This window comes from Cherax quadricarinatus, chromosome 15, assembly GCF_038502225.1.
Source record: "Cherax quadricarinatus isolate ZL_2023a chromosome 15, ASM3850222v1, whole genome shotgun sequence".
In the NCBI taxonomy this organism is placed as follows: domain Eukaryota; kingdom Metazoa; phylum Arthropoda; class Malacostraca; order Decapoda; family Parastacidae; genus Cherax; species Cherax quadricarinatus.
The window spans coordinates 43,068,332-43,089,400 of NC_091306.1; the positions used below are offsets into that span (position 1 = coordinate 43,068,332).

General features: G+C 44.1%; 1 protein-coding gene across 5 annotated transcripts in view; it reads right to left on the reverse strand.

Annotated features, from left to right (window-relative positions):
• dachs (unconventional myosin-IXb-like dachs) overlaps positions 1-21,069 on the reverse strand; it is a 663,425-nt gene that overhangs the window by 18,359 nt on the left and 623,997 nt on the right. For all 5 annotated transcript variants that reach the window (XM_070085317.1, XM_070085318.1, XM_070085319.1 and 2 more), the window contains 9 exons: positions 20,746-20,918; positions 20,294-20,453; positions 18,867-18,957; positions 14,386-14,539; positions 14,081-14,191; positions 13,171-13,292; positions 5,397-5,565; positions 1,783-1,956; positions 1,238-1,427 (listed from right to left, as the gene is read on the reverse strand). In XM_070085317.1, coding sequence (XP_069941418.1) covers positions 1,238-1,427; positions 1,783-1,956; positions 5,397-5,565; positions 13,171-13,292; positions 14,081-14,191; positions 14,386-14,539; positions 18,867-18,957; positions 20,294-20,453; positions 20,746-20,918 — 1,344 coding nt within the window. The remainder of the gene's footprint in view (positions 1-1,237; positions 1,428-1,782; positions 1,957-5,396; positions 5,566-13,170; positions 13,293-14,080; positions 14,192-14,385; positions 14,540-18,866; positions 18,958-20,293; positions 20,454-20,745; positions 20,919-21,069) is intronic.

Genomic DNA, 21,069 nt, shown 5'->3' on the forward strand with positions numbered 1-21,069 from the left:
TCCCAGACAGCTGTCAACCTTGACTGGTCTCCCACTTATGTTAGGACTCTCCCGGGTCGAGACCTCGTTTCCCTACAGCTGTCAGCTGCATCTCAGCTGTCAGCTGCATCTCAACACACAACACGACCGGACACACACGGCGCTATTCCCGTGAGTGTCACAAGATGCCCAGGCATCTAGTGACACTCACGGGTTTACCGCTTTCGCTTTACTCCACTAGTGCTTTCCAGGTGTAGGTGGGACCCCGCGACTCAGGTGTGCTGGCTCCAGGTATTACTTTTTAAGTTTCGACCCTCTTTTCCCTGCTACTGGGGGGAAAGGAGGGTCGAGCCTCCACTGCTGTTACCGAATGATTCACACGGGTTTGGTTTCTTAAGTCTCTTCTTAAATACCCCGGTACTGCCGACCCGGGTCTTTGCCAGTTAGCGACCCGGCCTTGGGTCCCTATCGCGGGAGTGTCTGTGAGTAATGTCTTCCATGGGAAGAGGTACAAGTACCTCTTCATCGTCTGAGACCAATTGTCCTCAGGCCTAGCCCCATTCCCCGCCCTCACGGTGCTCGCGAGGGCGGGGAATGGGCTAGGCACCTTGGGCTGCCACAAGCCCCGCTCCACTGGGCTCGAATGATGTGGCAGCTACAAAGCAGCAGACATGTCAGGAGGTCCAAAGGCAACAAGCAATACAGGATCCTTTTGGAGCCACACCCCAGCTTTGGACCGCAGCCCGAGTGCTAGGGAAGCTCAGGGATGTGTCTTGCTGTGTGTGTTGACTGCTGCTGCTTCACCTGTGCGTTGCGACCTCCCTCTTAAGTCTCTGTAAAACAACATTTATCATTCTTCAATCTTCCGTTCATGCAACGCCTAAGAACATGGGAGGTAAGCATACTTGATCCAAAGAAGGATAGCTCCAGTTGTTTGGAACAAGAGCCCTTCACTAGTGACTATGAAAATGGTATACAATACATTAGAGATGTGAAGACGATGTAATTAGTCCGTCATCATTGGAAATGATCACCTCAAAACTGTCTTCAAGGGTGATGGACTGATTACATTGTATTCACGGCTGTACTGCTTCTGCTGCCTCCTCTGTACTCAACTGACGAAGCCTACTACATAGTTGAAACGTTTCGGAATAAGGTTAACTGCTGCACATGTGTTTTACATATCAGCCTTTTACCAGCTTGAGAGGATCATCCCCTTGAAGGAATCTAAAAAAAAAAAAAAAAAAACACTGCTTACCAAGAAAATCTGAAGCATCATAAATAACTCTGTTTGCAAAGTGGTGGATGCCAAACGACCTGATGTGGTTGGTCTTGGGTTCAAATAGTCTCATGTTGCCTTTGTGCTGGATCTTCACCTTCTGGATATAGCTCTCGGGTGTGCCTCTGACCGACCCCTCCACGTCCAACATACTCAGAAGACCAGTACGCTGGAGACACAACAGTCATCTCTTAGTGGAAGGAAAACGCTGCCCTATATGATCATTTTAAAGCTCTGGAAATTGAGTGACTTACCTAATAACGGAGAGTTCTATATACACAATACAAAAATAACCACATAGGATGAAGACGCTTATGAGGAAGTTTGGTCCAACTTGGACTAATCTATATTAAAAATATGACTGTACAGTTTTCTTATATTTACGTCATAAATACATTTGGAATTTCGTAATCTCAAGGCACATTATTCTTCGACCTCACAATTCATTCTTTACATTATATGATTATCAGCTCAGACTACCGATGTATGACACGTAGTATCATGACGTAGACGCGGAGACTCACCAGCGAAGAGATGAGGTCGATGCACGGAACGTTGTCTACGTAATCAACCTCAACCTCACACGTGATGCCCTCCTCTCGACATGACTCGATTGATGACTTGAAGATGTGTGTATTGTAGAAGTGTTGCATCGTCTCAGCACACAGGTTGATACACAGGTGTTCCAGGTGGGATGGCTGTACAAACAGGAAGTTACAAAGTTTGAAGAACTCTGGTCAGTAACTTAATAAAGTTGTATACGATATATAATACAGACAAAATGAAGAATTTGACACATGTGCAACATCTGGGTATCTTTTATCTGTAGACACTTCGCCAACCAGTGGCTTTATCAATACAATACACGTACATAAAGTGAAGAATGTAGAATGATATGCAAAAGATAAGGTGGTCAGTCCCTCAGCCTTGGAACTGGTGAAGGCCACAGTAGTGATATTTACCAATTCGTAGTGATCTTCACTACGGTGAGCACCGTAGTTTTGAAGACTAAGGTGCTCTTCACCAACTCCAAGGCTGAGGGACTGATTGCCTCATCTCTTGTATAGAATTCTACAGTCTTCACATTATGTCCTTGTATTGTACTGATAAAGCCACTGGATGGCGAAACGTCAACAAATAAAGATACCCAGATGTTGCACTTGTGTCTAATTCGTCAACCTAATGAAGGCTCACCTATACATACACTTTAATATTAAAACAAATAAAATACATTCTCCTAAAAAGAATGCATTCACACAGAACAATAAATAAAAAAAAAAGACATATTTATAAAGAGTTAGAAGCTGCCTCTATTAAAACACATCAAGTGTTACCATGCACATTATCAGGGACACTAACACTGCCTGCATAACAAAAGAAACAGACGGTCTTATGTAAGGCATGGGTATGGGAGAGCCAATCCTGTATCTTCAGAGCCACTGGCTGTACTGAAGTATATTGTACCAGGGTTCCCAGAGCAGTCTGAGAGTCCATAAGTAAGTTTATTCAGGTATACACAAATACAGTTACATAGAATTATCATACATAGCAGCATATGTGTAGAGAACCTGGGATAACCCAAAAAAGTCAGACAGAGTGACTTATTTCCATTGGGGTCCATGTAAACAGTGGTCCTGGATCCGCTATGACCTGCTATCAGGACGAAGATAACGGGCTCCTCCTTAGTGAGCATCGGTGTCATTTAGTAACTGGTCACATTACGATTCTTATTTTTTAACGCACCGGCCGTCTCTCACTGAGACAGAAAGATGAAGAAGTCTGTTAATAACCATATACGAGCCACGAGTGACACCAAGCTTCATGCTGTCGCAGCAGAAGCCGCCGACCAACTCCATATAAAAAAAAAAACAACTGCTTTAATATTTCCAGTTTCCGCAGAAAAGCTGCAGGACACAGGTTAGGTTAGGTAAGGCTTATCAGGAACCAGGACGAGTGTTTCCTGACGCAGGTGTTGGGGAAGGGAAGTGAGGAGAGGGATGGAGGAAGGGCTGTATAGATACTTCACAAATACCACTTGGAAAACAGTTGTATCTCTGTTTATTTCACATATGAATCATTTCATTAACTATATTCTCGCCGAATAGCAGGAATTTGACCATTTCCTGCAGGGCGTTTTGAAGCTATTTTTGAAGGGAGGATTGTTTGTGCAATCTGAGACCACTTATTGTAGTGTGTGTCGGGGAGGGGGACTGGGACGAGACTTATACACAAACTGTCATGCCAGAGTTACTTATATCCTAAGTCTAGTAATGACAACTTGAATCAACAGATTCTCTTACTTTCTCTATAATGTTTAGCTTCACCTATTTCGTGTCATGGTCAAAAACTCCGCTTTCCTGTCTGTTCGCTTCTATTTTTTCAAATTCACTTGAAATATATTTTTTTGACGCATATTTTTCAGTTTATTTTAGACAATTCAAATTAATTTTCAGCTTTCAAATCCATTTTATCATGTTCTTGGAGGCCTATGTGACAGCCTTTAAAAATTAAGCCCTATTTTTATAGCAAGGTATAAGATGTCTGAGACTATTTTCCTGACCCAGGTTCCTGTTTTTACCTGTTTCAGAACAATATACACGACAAATGGTTTCGTTTGCAGTGCTGGAAAATTTCTCACTTTATCTCCTTCCTACGGGACTTCACTAGACAACAGTCTGGGATGTTGTTATGAATTCGTAGACTGAGTTAACTATGGCGCTGGTGGACTCTAAGAAATACAACAACTCACACTGAGCCTCACAAAAAAGGTACTGCCTCAGAGTTCTACTCCCGCGAGTACACACAGACTCTTGCTTAAGTTGTCGATCTGGTCTTCAACTTTTTGTTTTGTTTAATTCATGTTCAATGCTAAACCCATGTGGATTATTCAGTGCAAGACCTGGTGGAGGCGAGAGAGACGTGCTTCCTATTTACACTCACTTATATGTCTGTTTTTCAGACAATGAGGAGCCTACCAGGTCACCTATAACCACTGAGGAGCCTACCAGGTCATCCATAACCACTGAGGAGCCTACCAGGTCACCCATAATCACCGAGGAGCCTACCAGGTCACCGATAACCACTGAGGAGCCTACCAGGTCATCCATAACCACTGAGGAGCCTACCAGGTCACCCATAATCACTGAGGAGCCTACCAGGTCACGGATAACCACTGAGGAGCCTACCAGGTCATCCATAACCACTGAGGAGCCTACCAGGTCACCCATAATCACTGAGGAGCCTACCAGGTCACGGATAACCACTGAGGAGCCTACCAGGTCATCCATAACCACTGAGGAACCTATCAGGTCCCCCCACAATCACAGAGGAACCTACCAGGTCCCCCCACAATCACAGAGGAACCTACCAGGTCCCCCACAATCACAGAGAAACCTACCAGGTCCCCCACAATCACAGAGGAACCTACCAGGTCCCCCCACAATCACAGAGGAACCTACCAGGTCCCCCACAATCACAGAGGAGCCTACCAGGTCCCCCACAATCACAGAGGAACCTACCAAGTCCCCCCACAATCACAGAGGAAACTACCAGGTCCCTCCACAATCACAGAGGAACCTACCAGGTCCCTCCACAATCACAGAGGAACCTACCAGGTCTCCCCACAATCACAGAGGGGCCTACCAGGTCCCCCCACAATCAGAGAGGAACCTACCAGGTCCCCCCACAATCAGAGAGGAACCTACCAGGTCACCCCACAATCACAAAGGAACCTACCAGGTCCCCCCACAATCACGGAGGGGCCTACCAGGTTCCCCCACAATCAGAGAGGAACCTACCAGGTCCCTCCACAATCACAGAGGAACCTACCAGGTCCCCCCACAATCACAGAGGAACCTACCAGGTCCCCCCACAATCAGAGAGGAACCTACCAGGTCACCCCAAAATCACAGAGGAACCTACCAGGTCCCCCCACAATCACAGAGGGGCCTACCAGGTCCCCCCACAATCAGAGAGGAATCTACCAGGTCCCCCCACAATCACAGAGGAACCTACCAGGTCCCCCCACAATCACAGAGGAACCTACCAGGTCCCCCCACAATCACAGAGGAACCTACCAGGTCCCCCCACAATCACAGAGGAACCTACCACAGATTCTCCACAATCAAGGGAAACTTACCTTAGGATCCTCAAATCCAAACATATCAAGGATGCCGATGAAGCCGTCCGTGGCGTGTTTGACAGCATTATTAAGGACGCTCATTGACTTTGATGCCTTGGAGCCGGCGGTGCCCACCGTGGACGCGTGTTGGGACGCCACCTCCGCCTGGTGGTGGACGCTCTCATTGCTGCAACACAGGAAACACTTACCAAACCGTCTTATCGTAAGTTACTTTGTTAAATCTATCTATTGCCTTTCGCTACACCTGGTTAATAAGGCTGAAATCCACCTGGTTAATAAGGTTGAAATTCACCTGTAAGTTATCGACAATATTTCCTAATGGAAAGACGAAGTTTAGCTTTTAAAGATTATATAGACAGAAATACATAGTATATTCCATTTACTGTCTACTTGCAGTAAATATTACCGGGTTTATGTGTGTGTACTCACCTAGTTGTACTCACCTAGTTGAGGTTGCAGGGGTCGAGTCCAACCTCCTGGCCCCGCCTCTTCACTGGTCGCTACTAGGTCACTCTCCCTGAACCGTGAGCTTTATCATACCTCTGCTTAAAGCTATGTATGGATCCTGCCTCCACTACATCGCTTCCCAAACTATTCCACTTACTGACTACTCTGTGGCTGAAGAAATACTTCCTAACATCCCTGTGATTCATCTGTGTCTTCAGCTTCCAACTGTGTCCCCTTGTTACTGTGTCAATTCCTCTCAGTATTTTGTATGTGGTTATCATGTCCCCCCTATCTCTCCTGTCCTCCAGTGTCGTCAGGTTGATTTCCCTTAACCTCTCCTCGTAGGACATACCTCTTAGCTCTGGGACTAGTCTTGTTGCAAACCTTTGCACTTTCTCTAGTTTCTTCACGTGCTTGGCTATGTGTGGGTTCCAAACTGGTGCCGCATACTCCAATATGGGCCTAACGTACACGGTGTACAGGGTCCTGAACGATTCCTTATTGATATGTCGGAATGCTGTTCTGAGGTTTGCTAGGCGCCCATATGCTGCAGCAGTTATTTGGTTGATGTGCGCTTCAGGAGATGTGCCTGGTGTTATACTCACCCCAAGATCTTTTTCCTTGAATGAGGTTTGTAGTCTCTGGCCCCTAGACTGTACTTCGTCTGCGGTCTTCTTTGCCATTCCCCAATCTTCATGACTTTGCACTTGGTGGGATTGAACTCCAGGAGCCAATTGCTGGACCAGGTCTGCAGCCTGTCCAGATCCCTTTGTAGTTCTACCTGGTCTTCGATCGAGTGAATTCTTCTCATCAACTTCACATCATCTGCAAACAGGGACACCTTGGAGTCTATTCCTTCCGTCATGTCGTTCACAAATACCAGAAACAGCACTGGTCCTAGGACTGACCCCTGTGGGACCCCGCTGGTCACAGATACCCACTCTGACACCTCGCCACGTACCATCACTCGCTGCTGTCTTCCTGACAAGTATTCCCTGATCCATTGTAGTGCCTTCCCTGTTATTCCTGCTTGGTCCTCCAGTTTTTGCACTAATCTCTTGTGTGGAACTGTGTCAAATGCCTTCTTGCAGTCCAAGAAAATACAATCCACCCACCCTTCTCTCTCTTGTCTTACTGCTGTCACCATGTCATAGAACTCCAGTAGGTTTGTGACACAGGATTTCCCGTCCCTGAAACCATGTTGGCTGCTGTTGATGAGATCATTCCTTTCTAGGTGTTCCATCACTCTTCTGATAATCTTCTCCATGACTTTGCATACTATACATGTCAGTGACGCTGGTCTGTAGTTTAGTGCTTCATGTCTGTCTCCCTTTTTAAAGACTGGGACTGCATTTGCTGTCTTCCATGCCTCAGGCAATCTCCCTGTTTCGATAGATGTATTGAGTATTGTTGTTAGGGGTACACATAGCGCCTCTGCTTCCTCTCTCAGGACCCATGGGGAGATGTTATCCGGCCCCATTGCCTTTGAGGTATCTAGCTCACTCAGAAGCCTCTTCAATTCTTCCGCGGTTGTGTGTACTGTGTCCAGCACTTGGTGGTATGCCCCACCTCTCCGTCTTTCTGGAGCCCCTTCTGTCTCCTCTGTGAACACTTCTTTGAATCTCTTGTTGAATTCCTCACATACTTCACAGTTATTTCTTGTTGTCTCTCCTCCTTCCTTCCTTAGCCTGATTACCTGGTCCTTGACTGTTGTTTTTCTCCTGATGTGGCTGTATAACAGCTTCTGGTCAGATTTGGCTTTTGCTGCTATGTCGTTTTCATATTGTCGTTGGGCCTCCCTTCTTATCTGTGCATATTCGTTTCTGGCTCTACAACTGCTCTCCTTATTCTCCTGGATCCTTTGCCTTCTATATTTCTTCCATTCCCTAGCACACTTGGTTTTTGCCTCCCTGCACCTTTGGGTGAACCATGGGCTCATCCTGGCTTTTTCATTATTCCTGTTACTCTTGGGTACAAACCTCTCCTCAGCCTCCTTGCACACTGTTGCTACATATTCCATCATCTCATTAACTGGCTTCCCTGCCAGTTCTCTGTCCCACTGAACCCCATTCAGGAAGTTCCTCATTCCCGTGTAGCCCCCTTTCTTGTAGTTTGGCTTCAATCGTCCTGGCCTTCCTGCTTCCCCGTCCACTTGTAGCTCTACTGTGTATTCGAAGCTTAAAACCACATGATCGCTGGCCCCAAGGGGTCTTTCATATGTGATGTCCTCAATATCTGCACTACTCAAGGTGAATACTAAGTCCAGTCTTGCTGGTTCATCCTCTCCTCTCTCTCTCTCTTGTAGTGTCCCTTACGTGTTGGTACATGAAGTTTTCCAGTACCACCTCTATTATCTTAGCCCTCCATGTATCTTGGCCCCCATGTGGCTCCAAGTTCTCCCAATTGATCTCTTTGTGGTTAAAGTCACCCATGATCAGGAGCTTTGCCCTGCATGCATAAGCTCTTCTGGCCACTGCAGCCAGTGTGTCAACCTTCGCTCTTTGCTCTCGTCATACTCTTGCCTTGGCCTCCTGCTGTTCTGTGGTGGGTTATACATCACTGCAATTACCACCTTGGGACCTCCAGAGTGAAGCATTCCCGCTATGTAATCACTTTCTTCTCCGCTGTTTCCTCTCTCCAGCTCATCAAAATTCCATCGGTTTTTGATCAGCAATGCCCCTCCTCCACCCCCCTGTTCCCTCTGTCTTTCCTCAGGATCTGGTATCCTGTTGGAAAGATGGCATCTGTTATCATACCTGTAAGCTTGGTTTCTGTGAGAGCTATGATGTCTGGTGATGCCTCTTTGACTCTTTCATGCCACTCCTCCCACTTATTTGTTATTCCATCAGCGTTTGTGTACCATACCTTCAGTTTCCTTTCCAATACTGTGGTTTGGGGGCCTGTGAGGGTGGGAGACCTGGTAGCATACTGTGGGATTCTATAGCTGGGTGTTGGGTGGAAGCTGTGGGTATGGATTGTAGTGTGTGTTGGGATGGTGTGATAGGTTGTGGGGTTCTGAGGATAGTTGTGTGTGTGTGCTTGCCCTTGCTGCTCTATTCTGCTCTGACTGACCTCTGCTGGTTCCATCCTTGTCTCCTTTCCTAGCTCCTTTCGCTTTTTTGTCCTTTCCCTCAGCTGCTGTCATTCTGTTTGTGTTCTGTCTCTGTCTAGGAACACCCTCTTGTACTCTTCCGAGTATTTCAACCGTGGTTTCTCTTGGAGGATCCTGTTCCACACTGTTTCTGTCCTGAGAATCAGCTTGATCGGTCAGTTTCTCCCCATCAAGTACCCCCCTATTCTCTGAAAATTTACAATCTTGTGATGATTTTCTCAATTTCCTTTCTTTCTTCCTGCCGTCTTTCAGTATGTGTCCTATCCTGTTTCTCCTGAAGCCCATGGATAAACACTGATTTTGCCCTTTCCTCTTCCCATTGCCTCTCCCTCTGTGACTCTGGATCCTGTCTGTATGTGGTCATTTTCTCCCTTGATTTTTCCAGTGCTCTTGGTAGCATGGTTGTGCCTCAGCATTCGACCTATCACCCTCTCCATCTGCACCCAGCTGCTCTTCCCTTTCACTCCTTGGCCCTTCTTGGCAGGCTGACATGACCTTAGCATAATTCATATCTCCTTCCTTCCTGTTTGGCCTCTCAGCTTCATACGCTGTGTCTTCTCTGGTCACTGCCCCTGTAACTCACTTCTGCCTGTTTATCTCAACTTCTAGGACCCTTATCCTGGCTACTGCAGTTTCGACTTGTGCCTCCCAATTCTTCGTCTCCTTCTCCAACCTCTTTTCCAATTTCACAGAGAGCTCTTTCTCCATTTTTTCAGAAAGCTCTCCTAATTTATTCTCTCACTCTCGTTCCATCCTTTTCCACTGCTCCTCCATCCACTCCTCCCTACCAGAACCATTCTCATCTGATCCCTGGTTACTGTGAGTCCCCACCATTTTTTTAGTGAGAGAGAGAGAGAGAGAGAGAGAGAGAGAGAGAGAGAGAGAGAGAGAGAGAGAGAGGGAGAGAGAGAGAGAGAGAGAGAGAGAGAGAGAGAGAGAGAAGGGAAATGTAGAAGGAGAGAGAGAGGGGGAGAGTGAGAAGGGAAAGGGGGAGAGAGAGGGTGGGAGAGAGGGGGAAAGAGAGAGAAGGGAAGGGTAGGAGAGGGGGAGAATGAGAAGGGAAAATGGGGAAGAGAGAGAGAGAGAGAGAGAGAGAGAGAGAAGGGAAAGGTAGCAGGAGAGAGAAACAGAGAGAGAGGGAGAGTGAGAAGGGAAAGGGGGGAGAGTGGGAGAGAGGGGGAAAGATAGAGAAGGGAAGGGTAGGAGAGGGGGAGAGTGAGTAGGGAAAATGGGGAAGAGAGAGAGAGAGAAAAAAAAGGGAAAAGTAGGAGAGAGAGAGGGTGAGAGTGAGAAGGAAAAAGGGGGAGAGAGAGAGGGGGAGAGAGAGAGAAGGGAAAGGTAGGAGAGAGGGGGAGAGAGAGAGAAGGGAAAGGTAGAAGGAGAGAGGGGGAGAGTGAGAAGGGAAAAGGGGGAAGAGAGAGAGAGTGAAAGAGATAGAGAGAGAGAGGAGAGAGGGGAGGGAGAGAGAGGGCAAAGAGAGGGGAGAAAGAGGGGAAGAGAGAGGGGGAGAGAGAGGGGAAGAGAGAGGGGGAGAGGGGGAAGAGAGGGGGGAGAGAGAGGGGGAGAGATGGGGTGAAGGGGGAGAGAGGGGGGAGATGGAAGAGAGAGAGGGGAGAGAGAGGATACGGGGAGAGAGAGAGGAGGAGGGGAGAGAGATGGGAAAAGGGAGAGGGGAGAGATAATGAGAGGGGAGAGATGTCAGAGGGGGAGAGATGTTAGAGGGGGGGAGGTGTTAGAGGGAAGAGATGTTAGAGGGGAGAGATGGGAGAGGGGAGAGAGAGATATGTAGAGAGAGATAGGTAGAGAGAAAGATAGGTAGAGAGAGAGATAGGTAAAGAGAAAGATAGAGAGGGATATGTAGAGAGGGAGATAGGTAGTGAGAGAGGGAGAGAGAGAGAGGGAGGGAGGTTTAGAGGGTCAGTTCTCAGGTGTGAAATCCTGTGTATGTGTGTGTGTGTGTGTGTGTGTGTGTGTGTGTGTGTGTGTGTGTGTGTGTGTGTGTGTGTGTGTGTGTGTGTGTGTGTGTGTGTTTCTTAGTGTATGATCACTCTGAGTTGATTTCAGTCTTTATTTTACTATTATTTTTGACAGTTTTCAGGTGAGTTTTAACACTCACAGACTCAGAACTCTCCCCCCTCATCATTTTATTTTAAAAAAAGGCTGTCTATCATCGACTCTATATTACGTCTCCATACATACATTCAAAACGCCTTCGTGGCTAACCATTCGATAATTACAGAGTTTTTTATGTGTTGAAACAAGCTTACGACACCGCCTGGCATCACGAGGCAAACAACCGCTTTTCTCAAACATTTTCTATTAAGGAACCGATTTAGTTTCCGATTTAATAACTTTTCTCGTGACTTTGTGCAAGAAGGAGGAGCACTGTAAGGTAGAGTCCTCAGACATACCTTGTTTCTCTTATGTTAAAATTAGTTGATAATTAAGACACATATGCAGCGGGTTGATGGACTGATTACATCGCCTTTACGTCGCTGTTCCTGCTGCCTATAATACATTCTCCTTTGTATTTGACTGATGAAGCCTAACGCCTAGGCGAAACTTTTCAACAGTAAAGATACCCATCTATTGCACATATGTTTTAATCATCAACTTGTTTTTCTTAACTATTGACAATCTTGTTGCAGTATCTGATTACTATGGTATAAATTTTGGTAACAGACACGTAAACAAACACTTGGACATGTTTATTAAGCTCCGCCCACCGCATGACACAACCATCATGTGACCTCACAGGTCACCTTAGGTCATCTCAAACTTCATTCATATCATGTAACTGTCGCCAGGCCATAACCTTACTCTTATATCTTACTTTTTGTCTATATGCAAAACTGTATCGCAGAAGTGATCAATGTAACAGGAAACGGAGCAACATCTTAGTATGTCCTAGACTTTGCTTTTCTGTCTTTTTTTTCAATAAACCACTTTCCGGTAGTCATTCCCACGGTTCACATCTTATTGTCTTAAACTGCAACACACTGTGGACGTGGCTTGCAGAAAGTACCTGTCTCTTCTACACAAGGCTAAAAGTCATCGCAATTCACGTGCCTTCTTGGAAGAGTACCTCCGCAGCAACTCAATACTCGATGAACTGTAGAGCTCTCAGGAGACACACAAATAACCTGCACATAGAAGAGAGAAGCTTACGACGACGTTTCGGTCCGACTTGGACCATTTACAAAGTCACACGTCATCGTAAGCTCCTCTCTTCTATGTGCGGATTATTTGTGTATCGTTCCAGTCACGGTATTGTGCCTTTTTTGTTATTCTCTCAGGAGACTTCGGTAAGTGCTGCTCAACTCCCGTGTTTCATTCCCCACTCCTGACAGACGCACTCCGGAATTTATTCTTAGCCAGACTACCACTGTTACTGTTCAGTTACTACGGCAAAGCAAGAAAGCGTGGTATGCACAGAAATCCTAAACAATCTGTGTTCTAACACACTTTCCGCCACAGAAATAGACGCCTTCAGTCTGGGCCTGTAGTTTACCACCTATATCATCAAAAACAACATATCTCGCATGACCGTTGTCACCAGGAATGATCATTTTGGGATTCACACTATCTAAAAGGTTTTATTCATGGCATCCTCCTCATAGCCGCTGTTTGCGACCCTTCCAGGTAACTCTGCCAATTAACCTATCTTACTAAGCCGTCCCAATTTTTCAACTAGCAGACATAATTCACTCTCGACAGCTACTACACCCACATGCACTTCCTCGCTCGCAAGTCCCACCTGAAGAACATACTTATTCCATGACTTCCTGGCGGAAACTGACCTTATGCACTATGAGTTTTATTATTGCCTTTTTCAAACCTCTAAGTCCACTAATTTTTCAAAATTTGCAAGCACAGCAACGAGCGCACGATGCTCTGTGGTCGAGAAAACAGCGTGTAAGGCAGAAAACTAATCTGTAGGAGGAGAGGAAATCTAAGCAGCCTTGCTTTTCGGAGGAAAGGATGCCTGAGGTAGGTAATAAACTTACTTGTCAAAGGAGAGGGTGTCTGAGGTAGTGAGTAGACTCGCCTGTCGAAGGAGAGGGTGCCTGAGGTAGTGAGCAGACTCACCTGTCGGAGGAGAGGGTGCCTGAGGTAGTGAGCAGACTCACCTGTCGGAGGAGAGGGTGCCTGAGGTAGTGAGCAGATTCACCTGTCGGAGGAGAGGGTGCCTGAGGTAGTGAGCAGACTCACCTGTCGGAGGAGAGGGTGCCTGAGGTAGAGCCAAGTCGCTTGAGTGAGTTGGCACGCCGAACAATGGTAGCGACGGTGCGGCAGTAGAGAGCCTTTGCCAGGGCGTCTCGGGTCATGTTGGACTGAGGAGATAAAGTTAACGTACAACTTTGTTAACATTTGTCACAAAAGGAAACACGTTTTACTAAACGTTATGTAATCTTAATATTACATTCGTGGGTGAAGGGGGAAGCATTAAATCGTAAGAGTCATACCGGGCCTGGGAAATGGATGGCAATTAGTTTCAATTCCTTAGATCATGAACCCTTTATCAATTCTTCTTTCAGTGAAGGTAGAGAGAAGTAAGAAGTAGCAGATAACTGATAAACAAAATAAACATGTTAATAAAATATATACATGTATTTTTGCATAAAATGCCATGAACTATATACGCATTGTCTTATAAATATAGTATCTCTCGGTATATAAAAGCATTGCTATACAAAATAAACTTCAGGAGAGTAAACGAGATGAAGACATTGCAGGTTCCTCCAGCTAGATGGGAAAGATGAGTGAATATTAATATTTGTATGAAGTACTGGACCCAAGTGACTCGTCCAGCACAAGACTGACACTACGCTGGCAGACAGGCTGCGTTCTAGACCCATTTTAAAACACACCTGTTTCTACCTCTAGTTCTTCAGAATTCATTCTTGCCCTTTAACCATTATATCAAACTTATAAAAGTTTCTCGTCCTTAAATATTTATTGCACCTTTCTCCATTTGTCCTCCATCACGGAGGAGACAGGAGTCTAACACTGGAAAAATGAAGAGAGAGAGAGAGAGAGAGAGAGAGAGAGAGAGAGAGAGAGAGAGAGAGAGAGAGAGAGATATTCACACAGATATAATGGTAAGAGAAGCATCACTAACCATATTAGCATCACACATAGACTTGACGAGCTGGCCGCGGACGTTGTGAGTACGTGTTGTGAGACCTCGGTAGAGCGACGCAGAAGACACCCCCAACAGCGCCGATACGCTCTGACCAACACAGTACACGCAATCAAAACCACTAACACAACGTCTAGGGATGTGCGTCAGCATGCATCATCTTACAGTACAATAACGTTAAAAACGTCAATATTGATGATCAAATTGATGTATAACAGTAGGTATTTCAGCTTCTAACATCTGGAGGAAATGAAGTTGATTATCGCAAGATTACGAAGAGGTACCTTGAGTTCGTGGCTGCCGCCCTGAATGTCAACCTCTAGTCCCTGGCCTTCGATGAAGGTGACGTTACCCAGCAGGAGGACGGCAGCTAGGACTCTCACCACGTCCAGGAAGGGGATCCCTAGCACGCCCAGACACGTCTTCCACGCCTCGAACCTAAGAACAAACTTAAGATTACGTTCATAGTTTGATAGTTTTATTGTGAACTCCATAAACATCCTGTGGGAGATAGTCACCCCATAACCATCCTGTGGGCGATAGTCACACAATAATCATCCTGTGGGCGATAGTCACCCCGTAACCATCCTGTGGGCAGGAGTCATCTCGTACCCATCCTGTGGGCCAGCCAAAATATTTCAGAAGCAATAATGCGTCCAGGAACTGGACCACATCTTGCAGAAAATTACAATTGTAATGAAATGCTTGCAAGAGCAATGGACTCAGTAACGGTAGCAATAAATGAATTCAGTCACAAGAACATTGCAAAGACGTCTGTTCTGCTTTACAGATGTACACTGATGTTGATTAAAGAAGGTACGGTGTAAATGAGTTATTTGCAGTAGGCGAAATGTAGGTATTTGACTAAAAGCTTTGGTGATATGAGTGAAATATTTAGAGACTAACGAGTGGCTACTCCTGTAATATAGAATGATAAATGATATGAGGGATTGTTAAGCTTGCGCTGTTTAAGGTCTACGAAGCATTATTCTCGTCTGACTCCTGGTAAACCCAGTAGATTTTAAAGGATATACATTTTTTGCCGAAGGGACTTTTGTTAGGCAGCCCCATTGATCCAGTGAGTGATCATATCGCTATGAGGAGATTATATTTCAGTGCACACATATGACAAGCAAATGGCGATATAGAGTCTTTCACATTCTTAACGCACTATCGTAATGTAATTCCTGCAAATGTTGCTTGGTTTGTAAAATGCTACGAGCCTCATAATCTTGCTTAAACTACTAATCAATATTATTGTTATTGCTGTTACTTCTTTCTACTCTAATACATTCTACTTTCCGGCGTAGGTACCACGCCGCCGTCCCACATATACGTTTTTACATATACATTTTTACATAGTAGTGCTGGTTGCATAATTAAATATTAACAGAAAAAATAGGCACAATACCGTGACTGGAACAATACACAAATAACATGAGCATAGAGAAACTTTTGACGTTTCAGTCAGTCTTGGACCAAGTCTGACCGAAGTCGACGTAAGTTTCTTTTATGTGCGAGTTATTTGTGTAAATAATAACAAAATAATTATTACCTGACTAGCTGAGTCATTGTTCAAAATAATTCTGGAGTATCATGGACAGAGCACAGTAGGACCCCGCTTTACGGCGTTTTGCCTTACGGCGTTTCGCCTTACGGCATTTCGCCTTACGGCGTTTCGCCTTACGGCATTTCGCCTTACGGCGTTTCGCCTTACGGTGTTCCACTAATAGGGCGATTTCAAATTCTGACTAAAATTTGCTATACGGCGTGTGGTCTTTCAAACACACCTGGACGGTAGACACTGTCAACTTTAAGGTTGCAAACAACTGCGTTACATATTTAATTTAAACACATCTGGACTCATCTTGCAGGTGTGTAAACTATCAGGCTTCAGGAACACCACTTCTGTGATATACTATTAAACACCTGTTTAACAGTTTTTAATATTTTTAAAATTCGGAAAGGGAAAACAAGCATATTCAAAAAAACGTATGATGATTTTTCTATACCATGAAAACCTTCTTGATGTACATACTCTGCTTAAAAAAATTAAAAGCAAAGTTGTATTTAAAAATCTTGATACAGTAAAAAAAATATCTGATTAAGAATTTTCTCCAAAATACTGATGGATGTGTCCATAAGATTCCCTGTAAAAAATGCGATAAAGTTTATTATTGACAAACTGGGAAGAGAATTGAAGACAATATAAATATAGCATCAGAACTGGACAAGAGTCTAATGCTCTGTTTATTCACGTGAGAGATTTTTAATCACCCAATTGATTTTCAAAAAGCCGAGAAAATTGTATCAAGCCGGTCCATAGTTGAGAGAAATATAATCGAATCAAGTTTCATATAAAAAAAAAATATTGACTTTAATGTGAATATTAATTCAGGGATATATAAATTAGATTCATTTAAAATTAATAGACTTTGTGAGGGATTTAAGCTATACCTGAGATGTCACTCATAAATTCTACTTGACCAAATCTTCACTACATTCCCACACTCAGCGTTCTGGGTCAGGTGTGAGGTCACATGTGAGGTGATGTCTCAGCCTTATAAGCCTTCTGCTGTTCTGTTATTTTTACAGGGCCTTGAAAATGTGAGAAATCACAAAAGTATTTGGAAATTTTACTGTTTTTCACAGTGTTGCGGAAGAAGGGGTTTACATTAGGTCACTAATCCTATTGTTGGGGAATCAGTTTGAATGTTGGCTTTTGTCTAGGGAAGAACTCCAATAGCAACAAAGGTTTACTGCGGCAAATATAACTTTCTTAACCAAAGAGGCTTTCTTTGTTAATCTTACTTTCTTTAGGATGACCAAAACTCACGAGTAAAATCCTTGTCTTTAATATTAATAAAACTTAAGAGTGGATCTTCATATCTCTATGAACCATAATCTTTATAAAGAGCATAAAATTACCTCTCTCTCCTTTACACATAAAGACAGAGTTATATATACAACTACTGTTAGAGTTAGGCAATATAAGACATGAAATAACTGATACGTTGCTAACACAACTCATATCAATGTCTTCACAGAGACACGAAATTCAAATAATCCATACAGGAAATTTTATCGATATTCCTATACAAGGGATCGGAATATGAACAGAGAACTCTAGAAAACAGAGACCATACTAAGTGTGAGAGTACAAGATAAGGTACTACTCGGGAGTGTATGGGTGAACCTACTGCCAGTGCTAAGGAGGGGGGATCCGACGTAAGGTGGGATCACGAGACTTAACTGGTAGACAAGTTGCTGACAGGTAACCTGCACTAACTAGTGGTTTCCCCAAGTGAAAATCACATACTTAATATTACGATCGCCTAACAAAATACAGAATAGAATACAATATACAGTGGTGTTGAACATCATATATCGTATACCATGGTACTTGTAGCGTTAGATAATATTATGAAGCAGACCTTGTCCCTTTTAGCTGTGAAGGGAGAAGATTGCGATATAATAATTAGAACACATTTGAACCTTTCTCAAATATAAAAGCATAATCGTAGTCAAAAGATGCAACACACAGTGGTTATTTTCCATATTGTGATATACACCTCAGTCTCTCCCCCTCCTGTGTAGGAGGGAGTGAAGCCACACCTCAGTCTCTCCCCCTCCTGTGTAGGAGGGAGTGAAGCCAAACCTCAGTCACTCCCCCTCCTGTGTAGGAGGGAGTGAAGCCACACCTCAGTCACTCCCCCTCCTGTGTAGGAGGGAGTGAAGCCACACCTCAGTCACTCCCCCTCCTGTGTAGGAGGGAATGAAGCCAAACCTCAGTCACTCCCCCTCCTGTGTAGGAGGGAGTGAAGCCACACCTCAGTCACTCCCCCTCCTGTGTAGGAGAGGGAGGGGGTGAAGCCACACCTCAGTCACTCCCCCTCCTGCGTAGGAGGGAGTGAAGCCACACCTCAGTCACTCCCCCTCCTGTGTAGGAGGGAGTGAAGCCACACCTCAGTCACTCCTCCTTTAATGTGTCTCATGCCAGTTGCTCTATGTATCCAATAAACAGGAAGGGGCACTTCCTGTTTACTTTCAGCAGTAAATTTAATATATAGAAACAAGTCATTGTGTATGAAGAAAAATCATTAAAATTTTCCTTATAGGCCAAAAAGTCAACAACAACTCATAACTACTTATTATTAGGGGAAAAAAACAGACTGAATTTATTCAAATCTATTATAAATAAAAGGAACCGATGAGTGAGGTGAAGCACTGACTCCCTCCCTGCCACACCTCAGTCGCTCCCAGAGGGGGTGTGGCTTTACTCCCTTCTTCTCCTACACAGGAGGGGTAGTGACTGAGGTGTGGCTTCACTCCCTCCTCCTACACAGGAGGGGTAGTGACTGAGGTGTGGCTTCACTCCCTTATTCTCCTACACAGGAGGGGTAGTGACTGAGGTGTGGCTTCACTCCCTTCTTCTCCTACACAGGAGGGGTAGTGACTGAGGTGTGGCTTCACTCCCTTCTTCTCCTACACAGGAGGGGTAGTGACTGAGGTGTGGCTTCACTCCCTCCTTCTCCTACACAGGAGGGGTAGTGACTGAGGTGTGGCTTCACTCCCTCCTTCTCCTACACAGGAGGGGTAGTGACTGAGGTGTGGCTTCACTCCCTTCTTCTCCTACACAGGAGGGGTAGTGACTGAGGTGTGGCTTCACTCCCTTCTTCTCCTACACAGGAGGGGTAGTGACTGAGGTGTGGCTTCACTCCCTCCTCCTACACAGGAGGGGGAGTGACTAAGGTGGTGTACTGACCTGCGCGCGTCTTCAGTCTCGTCTTGACGGACATCTCCTTCACTCAGGTACCTCAGTGTACGCACGCTGTGACCCTCCAGATGCAGCTTACCTGTAACACAACACACGTTAATACTCTACCGTGAGACACAACAACTTTATTCTTACTGATACTCTCGGTATCAGTAAAACATAAACATGTGAAACAACATCACGTCGTAGCCGTACAATAAACATAATATTGAAATTTTAAACATTCTCTCAAATTTGAAAAAGAGGTTTTTCAGAGATATTATGAATGTTGCTCTTATTCGTATATAATTATATAAAAAATGACGATTAATGTAAAACTATTGTGATCCAGAAATAATATATGCTTTTTATTTACGTGTTTATATATATATATATATATATATATATATATATATATATATATATATATATAATGTCGTGCCGAATATGTAAAACTGGTCAATTAGCAAGAACTCATTTAAAATTAAGTCCTTTCTAAAATTTTCTCTTATACGTTTAAAGACATATTTTTTTCATTAATGTTGATGTAAAAATTTATAATTGTGCACCAAAAGGAACTTAGAAAACTTACCTAACCTTATTATAACAAGAACAATTTATTTTAGCCTAACCCAACTAAATATATTTTAGATTTGTTTACAGTAATTTAATACTAAACAAACACAGTGAAATATATTTTTTTCGTTAGGTTCAGAATGATTTTGGCGAAATTGTTGCATACACAAATTTTCACTTGTCCTATATGGCAAGATGAGCGTTGCTATTTAAGCCAAGATCGCAAGTTCTGCCTATTCGGCACGACATATATATATATATATATATATATGTGTGTGTGTGTGTGTGTGTGTGTGTGTGTGTGTGTGTGTGTGTGTGTGTGTGTGTGTGTGTGTGTGTGTGTGTGTGTCGTGCCGAATATGTAAAACTGGCCATTTAGCAAGAACTCATTTAAAATTAAATCCTTTCTAAAATTTTCTCTTATATGTTTAAAGATAAATATTTTTCGTTGATGTTAATGTAAAAATTAATAATTTTGTACCAAAAGCACCTTAGAAAACTTTCCTAACCTTATTATAACAAGAGCAATTTAATTTAGCCTAATCCAACTAAATATATTTTAGATAAGTTTACAATAATTTAATATATTTACAATAATTTAAATATATTTTTTTATCGTTAGGTTCAGTGATTTTTGCGAAATTACTGCATACAGAAATATTCGCTTGCCTTATTCGGCAAGAACAGAGTTGCTATTTAAGCCAAAATCACAAGTTTTACCCATTCGGCACGACATATATATAATTCACAGAGTGTTGCATTATCCAATTCCTTTAAACTTTTTTGCAAATCAGCTGTTATTATCATAAACCTTTCTTAATATACCCTGAATAGGAGGTAGGAGTGACTGGGTGACCGACCTCGCTCCTCCTGTGTGAGTCCAGCGAGCATCTGGTAGAATATGTGATAATTCTTCTCATCTGGTAGCGGCCGCACCACCCGCGTCTGGTCCAGGAAGTAACAGTGAATCTTGGTCCTATATAAAGCCCCGTCTGTTACTTGAACCTCTATGAAATGACCCTGTCGATGCAAAATCGTATATCAGAGGCCTGGTTCACTTTGGGTTCTACCTTGCGGGCCTCACAAATAAAATTATGAAGAACATATGAGCACAATACCGTGACTGGAACAACACACAAATTACTCGCACACAGGAAAGAGAAGCTTATGTTGACGTTTCTGTCCGGTTTGTTAGCTAATATGTTAAATGCCTCTTTTAGAACAATATATCTGTACAGCATGTACGCAACCATCTTTTCTTTTACTCTATGTTCTGTACTAGTGTGATAAGACGGACCAGATGCAGACTCACAATACGACTAGATTCCGAGTTGGACCTGGTCTTGGCGGAGCCGAGCGAGCGGAGTACCGTGAAGGCTGCAGCCAAGTGCTTGAAGGCATCGGTCTCCGGCCCGCCGCCAGCCACGTCGAAGAGCTGCCGCAACAGCAGCATCGACGTGTAGGTCTTGCCAGACCCGGAAGCACCTGTTGACGGGACGTAGATGATTATGATACGTTTCCTGACCATCTGAAGGACATTTACAAATATATCTTTACTTGTATTACGGTTCATGTTGACGCCTTTCGATGCTGTGAGATACCAGCAGACAAAAACAAAACTGTCCAGTGTATTTGT